The 7940-nt window shown below is 67.6% G+C and overlaps 1 protein-coding gene across 1 annotated transcript in view; it reads left to right on the top strand.

Moving 5' to 3' along the window:
* IGFBP4 (insulin-like growth factor binding protein 4) overlaps positions 1 to 7280 on the top strand; it is a 9682-nt gene extending 2402 nt beyond the window's left edge. The window contains exons 3-6 of the mRNA XM_010585716.1: positions 1 to 314; positions 6388 to 6542; positions 6706 to 6840; positions 7152 to 7280. Coding sequence (XP_010584018.1) covers positions 1 to 314; positions 6388 to 6542; positions 6706 to 6840; positions 7152 to 7280 — 733 coding nt within the window. The remainder of the gene's footprint in view (positions 315 to 6387; positions 6543 to 6705; positions 6841 to 7151) is intronic.
* Positions 7281 to 7940: the final 660 nt, after the last annotated feature.

Below are 7940 nucleotides of genomic sequence, written 5' to 3' on the forward strand. Positions count from 1 at the left end.
GGCGGCGGCGGCGGGACCGGGCGGCGGCGAGGAAGCGATCCAGTGCCCGCCGTGCTCGGAGGAGCGGCTGGCTCGTTGCAAAGCACCGCAGGGTTGCGCCGAGCTGGTGCGGGAACCGGGCTGCGGTTGCTGCGCGACCTGCGCCCTCGGCCGCGGTACCCCCTGCGGCGTTTACACCGCCCGCTGCGGCGCCGGGCTCCGGTGTTACCCGCCCCGCGGCGTACCGAGGCCCCTGCACACCCTCATGCACGGCCAGGGGGTCTGCACGGACCTGGCCGACGTCGAGGCCATCCAGGAAAGCCTCCAGCCCCCAGGTAAGGCCGGTCCCGGGCGGCTGGAGGGGCGAGGGGTGGGTGCCGGGGGCTCCTCGCCCCTCGCCGGGTTGGTGGCGCAGCTCTCCCCCCCTCCCCGCCCCTTCCCCGGGGCAGCCCCGGTTTGCGGCGACCGGCTCTCCGCTCGCTTGGCGAGAGTTGGGGCGACGGGGCCGGGAGCGGGGTTGGGGGGTTCAGCGGGGACCCTGCGGCGGGAGGGGACGGGACAGCCCGGGGATGGGCACGCACGGGGCGCGTGTCCCAGGGAGGGAGCGGTGCTGAGCTCCCGCAGCCGGGTGCCAGCGGGTCCCATTTGCGCCATCCTGACCCACCGCGGGCGCAGCGGTGCCGCGGCCAGTGGCACCACACGTGCTGGAGTGGGGCGCTTCGCGGGGACTCATCACCCGCCATGCCCCGGCTGCAGGGTGCCCCTGGATGGCAGGGCAGCTCGGGGTCCTGCCGGCACCCACAGCCCCCGGGGACAGGTCCCAGCTGCCGGGGAAGCTCCCGTTGCACAGTGACCCCTGCGCTGCCCCTTCCCTGGGATGCTCCCGGTGGGAAACAGGAAAGAGGCCTCGGGGCACCTGCTTCCCTCGCAGGCAGGTCAGGCTGGGCTCTGTGCCGGGGCTCTGCCAAGAGCCGTGTCCTTCCCGCGGCCGGACAGGGCAGCACAGTGCAGGCAGCAGGCAGGGCCAGGCCGGAGAAGCCTGCTGCTTGTCGGCTCTGCCTGTGTGTGTCTGCCCCAGGACGCTCTCACAGATCTCGATCGTGACCACCTGCCACCCCCCTGGTGCTCGGGCAGGGTCTGGGGGCCGGGAGTGGAGCCGGAGGTGGGAGCCCAGCCCCAGAGCTGCACCGGTCGCACCGCGGCTTTGACAGTGGGAACAGAACCACTCCTGGGGGCTGAGCGTGGAGTCCTGGGCCGTGGGGCTGGGCCGTCAGTGGGTCTGGATGCTGTGCTCCCCCTTCCCTGTCCTGTGGGCTGTGATCAGGACCACGTCCCCTGGAGCTGGGGAGCAGCATCCTGCCACAGGACAGTCCACAAGCAGTCTTGGCCCTGTGTCTCTGCGTGGGGTCACCCGGAGCTCCCCGAGGGGCAGAAGGGGCTGGAGCGGTGTCTGTCCCTGTCCCCCCCGAGGGCTGGAGCCCAGCTCCGCTTCCCTCCTTGCATGGCTGGTCCATGGCAGCTCTGCTGGTGTCCCCATGGTGAGGAGGGCCCTTCGCAGATGGGCCCCTCCGGCCACCCCTCTCCCTGGACCGCAGTTGGCCATGAGTGCTCGGCATGGGGTCCGCTGCGGAGACCCCCTACCCTGCCTGTCTGTCCTCATCCCACATCCTGCAGGAGCTGTCTGGGCTCCCTGGCCAGGGGCTGTGTCAGGCTGCCAATGCCTGTTGGTTTTGGCCGTGCCCTGTGTAACGCCACATTTTTTCCCAGAGCCTTTAGGAAACAGACTTGCAGTTTTTTCCCTTCCTTCCCGCCGTGTTTTGGCCTTGCTGGGGATGGATGGGTGGCCGTGGGAGCTGGGCTCACTCGCCGGGCACCGCGCCTGCCTGCAGCGTTGCAGGTGGCAGGATGGGGGGAGTGGGCAGCAGCGAGCCCCTTTGCCCAAGACACCCCGGCAGGACATGGGCAGGAGAACCCACAGCACATCGCTCGGTCCGGCCCTGGTGGGAAGGTCCCGGTGGGACATCTGAGCCGTGGGTCCCTCTCCCGCTCCGGGAGCCCGGAGCCAGTGGGAGTGTGGGGCTGGGGGCTGCAGGCTCCATCGCTCCCGCCACAGCCCTGCCTGGCACAGCGAGGGCACCGTGGCACGGCCGGTGCATCCAGTGGGTCCCCTGTGGGTAAGGAGAAGGGAATTAAATGCCTATTTAGGGGCAGAGAAGTATGGAGCAGGTGCCCTCCGGCTGTGCCCGTGTCCCCCGGGACTGAGCGGGTGCCGGGCCAGTGGAGGCTGCAGCGGGCGGGCGGCTGGGAAGCAGTTAACGTGCAGCTCGTACAGTAAACACTTTGTCTGGGGGCTCGGCCCGGGGGGGGGGGGGCTCCGCATTCCAGGGAAGAGGCTGCAGTCGGTGGGGGGCTGGGCTTTCCAAAGGGTTGGACGATGGCTCCCTGCTCCATTGCCAGAAAAGAGCCTCTCCGCTCCCGGGGACCCGCAGGACTTGCTAGGAAGCGAGGGAGCGGGTGGCCGCTCTTCTGACCCAAGACCCTCTCCCGTGGCTGTGGGTCTGGGCACCTTGCGCAGGACCCTGGTCCCTGCCTCCCATCCCAGCCTTGCCAGCTCCGGGCTGGCTCCCGGGGCATCCCATTGCTGGGCCAGAGCCCTGCGACGGGGCCAGCCACGGGAGGTTCCAGCTGTGGCTTTTCGGCACAGCCTGTGGGTGCCTGGGGGAGGTGATGGCTGAACCCGTGTGTGGCAGCCGGGAAGAGGTGAGGACGTTTTCCCCAGCACACACGACGAGTGATTTCATGCTGGGTAAATAATTATGTCTGGGAAAAACTGACCCCATGGGAGTTGCATTCATCCCGTGTGGTTGGTGTAAGCAGTGGCTGGGACGGATCCTGTTCCCTTCCTGTGTGCAGTGGCCAGGAGGGAGAGCGATGGCCAAGCCTCACCTGGACGGCACACGGGCAGCAAGGACAGGCTGGGTTCAGCCCCCGGCGGTGTCCAGCCCGCATGCATCCATCATAGCTCCTTTCCGCCTGGTCAGGGGGACAGGCGAGGCTCTTGCCCTGTCCCATCTGTCCCCTGGGATGCCATCTGGCCTTCACCCATGCTTGGGTTTCTCCGGGCTGGGTGATACTCCCGGCAAGGCTCTGGTCCCTGTGGGGAAGTGCCCCTCACTCCCTCTCCTGCATCCCGACCTCTCTTCCATTGGGCTCACATTGGGTGCTGAGCCGGGAGGTGCAGATGTGCTGGCTGGTGCCCCTGGCCAAGGGGCAGTAGGTGCCTGTGCCCCAGCCACCCCCATGCCCTGGCTCCCCACGCTCTGCCGGGGCCAGTGCTCGGCAGGATGAGCACAGACTTCCCTGTGCCGGCACCTGCCAAATCGAAAGCCCCGGCAGCCAAGAGAGCTGGTCCTGCACCGTGGCCCTGCCAGGACCACCCGCAGGCGACACCGGAGGTGCCAGACAGGGAAGTGGAGGGTGCTGGGTCTCACCATGGCTCGTGCCATGTCGGCCACAGACACGTGGATGTGTCCCCTCTGGCCCATGGGGCACGTGGGGTCCTTTGCGCCTGGGCTGGTGGAGTAGGGGGGAGCAGGGCTGGAGCTGTGGGGACCCGAGAGACTTGTCCCTCTCCCACGGACACACACACGGTCCCGGGCCTTCGCTCGCTGCCCCAGGCTCTCCTCCCAGAGGAACCGCGCGGTGGAGCCGGAGCCCTTCCCTGCTCCCTTGGGCTCAGCACGGTGAATCACAAGTTCAGCATGTGACCAACCTCATTTGCTGCTCCCGTTAATTGAAGGCGACGCTGAATGACTCGTTTGTGTCTCCTGTCCATGGGCTGAGCAGAAGGCTGTGCAGAAACCCTCCTCCTGCCGGGATGGGGCGGCCGGTCTGCATGGTCGGCAAGGGCAGCACCCGTTCCCATCCCCTTGGCGCCCACTTCCATCCCAAACCGAGCAGAGGGGCTTACCCCAGCCCTTGGCCGAGCAGGCACCCCCCCCTCCGCTCCGCCTGTCCTCCCCTGCCGCTCGGAGACCTCTCTCTGCCGGCACAGCCCCAACCGCAACCGGCAGCACCAGGGTGGTGGTGGCCGGTGCGTGGGCTGCCCTGCGTGGCCAAGGCTGCCAGGCAGAGCAGGACTGGGGGGGGGAGAGGTGTGGGGAGGTTTGGGGGCACCGCGCAGGCACCGGTGCTGCTGGGCCGGCATCCAGGTGGTGCTTCCCAAGGGGCTGGGGCAGAGCAGGCTGCACCGGGAGCCGCACGGGGGGCTGGCAGGTCGGGGGCCTCCAGGCTCCACAGAAGTTGCTTTTTCCATATCTTTGTGCATGAGTGCGAGGAGTTCCCTTGTCCAGCTGGTGCAGGAGGATGGCCAAGGGAGGCGAGAGGCTCCTCGAGCTGCCGCGTGTCGCTTAGCGGGTGGGAAAATCACCCCAAGGACTGCGGCGATCCCCGTCACAGGGAGGGATCCCGGAGCTGGTGCATGAGTCAGGGGACCGTGGGTCCCAGAGCTTTGTCCCCAGAGCCGAGTGCCGGCAAGAGCCGCCTCGCTGCCCAGAGGCACTGACATTTCATGTGACCTTATGAAAATGTTATTGGCATCTGGTTTTATTTAAGCCGAGAGATTTGACGCTCTGAAGGTGGCTGGCGGGGGGAGGAGGGGTGTTTGTCCATGCTGGGGCTGGGTGAGGGCTTTCCCCGGGCAGCGGGCAGTGGCCGGTGCCTCCCGGTCCTGCCTTTCCACGGCGCAGGAGCAGCGCATGGAGTTGCCGGGACTTTGGCATGGTGGTCCCCACCAGTGCCAGGTCTCCCACCCAGCTCTTCCTTGCGTGTCTCCCCGAGGAGGTGGAGGCAGAGGCGGGAAGGAGCATCCCTGCCCGAGCCCCCGGCTGGGCTCTGCCGCCAGTGCCTGCGTTGCGCCACGGCCCCGTGGCTGGTGTGCGCCAGGGCTGGCATCGCTCTGCACGGGGTCCTGGAGACTTTGGGTTTGTGTTTCAAATTTCAAGGGCATGAGCCATTTCCTGGAAAAAACTGACAGATTAAACAAAAAGCAAATCAACACAGATGAAGGAGAAGGCTTTGATCGGGGCTTTGCTGTGAACTTTAACCAGGCTGCTGGGAGCTGGTCCAGGAGCCCTTCGTCGCAGGGGAGCCACCGCGTGAAGTGCCGATGGGAGACCGGGGCTGGGATCCCATGGGGATGCGGTGGGCAGGAGGCTGCAGCTCTGACCCCGCTGCCTGCCTGCTGCCTGCCTGCCTGCTGCCTGCCTGCGGGAAGGGCTGGTGCTGGGCATCACCCTGGCAGCCTCTGTCCCTGGTGCTGTGAGCCCCTGGGTGCTGCTTCCACCCAGTGACCGCCCCCCGCCTGGTTTGGGAGGTTTTTCCCGTTGCCGGCTGCAATATTGATGAGTATAAGCCCAACCCCGGGATAAACTCGGGCAGGGAGCCCTGGCTGCTTTCCTCTTACAGCCCAGGCGGGTTGGGAGTCAAAACGCTGCTCGGGCTGTTCCTGACGTGGCTCTGAGCGCAGGCGGGACCCTGGCTCCTGGGGGCATCCCCCCTCCACAGAGTGTTAACGGGCCCCAAACTGGAGGGACTGGCAGCTTTTTAAAAAATAAAGTCGCGCCGAGAGCTTGAGTCTCATGACGCTCCATCCAGCTGCCAACATCTGGGATTGCAGTTTGGCTGTGCTCCTGGCGCAGGCGAGGATGCCAAGCACCGCCTTTTGGGATTGGCCCCGCGGGAGATTAACTTTCTTATTCCAGGAATTTCTTCTTTCATGTCTTTGCGGGGGCCGTGCCCTATGGCAGAGCACAGCTCTGCTCTCAGCCGCGGCGCCCGGTGCTGCCCCGGGCCTGGCGGGTGCTCAGCACCTCCCCGGTGCAGTGCTGGTGCCCCCATTCCCACTGCAGCTCCTCGGAGGCAGCTTTTTGGGGGCACCGGGGGCTTCCTTGGGCTTCCTGTGCATCCTGGGGTCACCTTCCAGCCCCGTGGGTCTGGTGCTGTGGGTGTACCTGGTGGCACGTGGCTGGCCAGGGCACAACCAAACTCTCGTGCCGCGCAGCACACTGGAGCAACTGCCCGGCGCTCTCGCAGCGTGCGTTTGCAACCCTACAATAACAGACACATGGCAACAAGCCCGTGAATCGTGGCTAATGAGTCGTAAAAACTCCCAGGAGCTGCAGGGAGAGCTCAGCCCAGTGCAGTGGCAGGGGCAGGAGGGGACCCCGGGGCTGGGGGTGATGCCTGTGGGGACCGGGGAGGGCGGTGTGGGGGTCCGGCGGCACCGGCTGCACGTTGTGCCTGGGGGTGCAAGTTGCTCCACAGGGGCCAGGGCACCGTGGTGGCACCGCCATCCTCGGGGCTGCCCCGCGGCACTGAGCCCCCCCTCCCCGGTCTGTGTCCTTGCAGAGAAGGAGGAGGTCGACCACCCCAACAACAGCTTCAGCCCCTGCAGCATCCACGACCGCAAGTGCCTGCAGAAGCAGCAGGCGAAGCGGGTCAACAACGGCAACAAGATGCGCAACAGTGGGAGCCCGTACCACCGCGAGGAGACGCGGCCCATAGTGAGCACCGCGGTGGGCAGCCGGCACCGGGGCGGTGCTGGGCTGGGGAGGGCAGGATGGGTGCTGAGCAACCCTGGGCCGTGCTCCAGGGTTGGGGTCCTGGGGCGCTGGGGCGGGGGCACGTGCCAGCCCCGCTGCCGGCTCAGCCCCCCGCTTCCCGCAGGCACAGGGCTCGTGCCAGAGCGAGCTGCACCGGGCGCTGGAAAGGCTGGCCGCCTCGCAGACCCGCACGCACGAGGACCTGTACGTCATCCCCATCCCCAACTGCGACCGCAATGGCAACTTCCACCCCAAGCAGGTAGGACGGGCTCTCGCCCATCATGGAGTGTGTCACTTGCGTGGGGGCATTTTGCAGAGCCAGGGTGATGCCGGGAAGGGGGATGGATGAATGGACGAGCTGGTGCTGGGACATGGCAGGGCACCCGTGGCTCCTGGCTTCGGTGGGAATCACCCTTCGGGTGTTGTGGGGCCCTTTGCAAAAGCCTTGGGGTGGGATGGGGGTGGGAAACACCCCCCCCAAGAGCTCCCGGTTGCCCCGGCCAGGCAGCCCATGGGGATGGAGCCGTGGGGGCCAGGCTGGGCACCCCCTCACCGAACCCGTCCCCTCAGTGTCACCCGGCGCTGGATGGGCAGCGGGGCAAGTGCTGGTGCGTGGACCGCAAGACGGGGGTGAAGCTGCCGGGTTTCCTGGAGCTGAAGGGGGACTTGGACTGTCACCAGCTGGCGGATAGCATGTGAGCACGACCGTGGCGGCCCCGCGCCACGCCACGGCCAGGACACCCACTGGGGCTGCATAGGAGAGGAAGAGAGGGGACGTGATTGCCGAGCAGCTCCCCGGTGCCAGGGGACCCCGGCACGCGTCCCGGATCGCCGCTGTGCTCTGCGCCATGGGCTGCCTATGGCACGGGGCACAGCACGGCGACCTGCGCCACGACCGCTAGCCGCCACTGCCGAGGGGTCCCCGGCACGTGCCAGCGGCACCTCCATCCTGCACGGACACTCGCTTGGACAGATGCTGCCCTGGGGCTGGTGTCAGGCCGCCCGAGCGGAGCGGGTGGAGAGCACCCACGATGCAGCCGCCCCTCGGTGTTGCTCCTGCCGGCTCCGATGTTTGCCCACCCCGTGGTGCCACCCCCGGCTTTCGCCCCAGCCCCTCCATGCTGCGGCACTGCCGGGGGACCCGGAGGCCGACGGCTGCGGCAGAGGCTCCGCTGCTGCCCCGGTCCAGCCTGGCCCCACAGGCAGCCACGGACACGCCGGCTCCTCGTGGGGTGCCGCGGCGGCACCCCTGCCCGCAGTGCCTTGCCGTCCACGCCAGACCTCTGTGTGCGGCTGCTGGAGAAGTGCCTCATCCTGCCCTCCCCAGTGGCGGGGGGCTGCCCAGGCAAGGACCGGTCG

This window comes from Haliaeetus leucocephalus, unplaced genomic scaffold (assembly GCF_000737465.1).
Source record: "Haliaeetus leucocephalus isolate CR32 unplaced genomic scaffold, Haliaeetus_leucocephalus-4.0 Scaffold110, whole genome shotgun sequence".
Lineage (NCBI taxonomy): Eukaryota > Metazoa > Chordata > Aves > Accipitriformes > Accipitridae > Haliaeetus > Haliaeetus leucocephalus.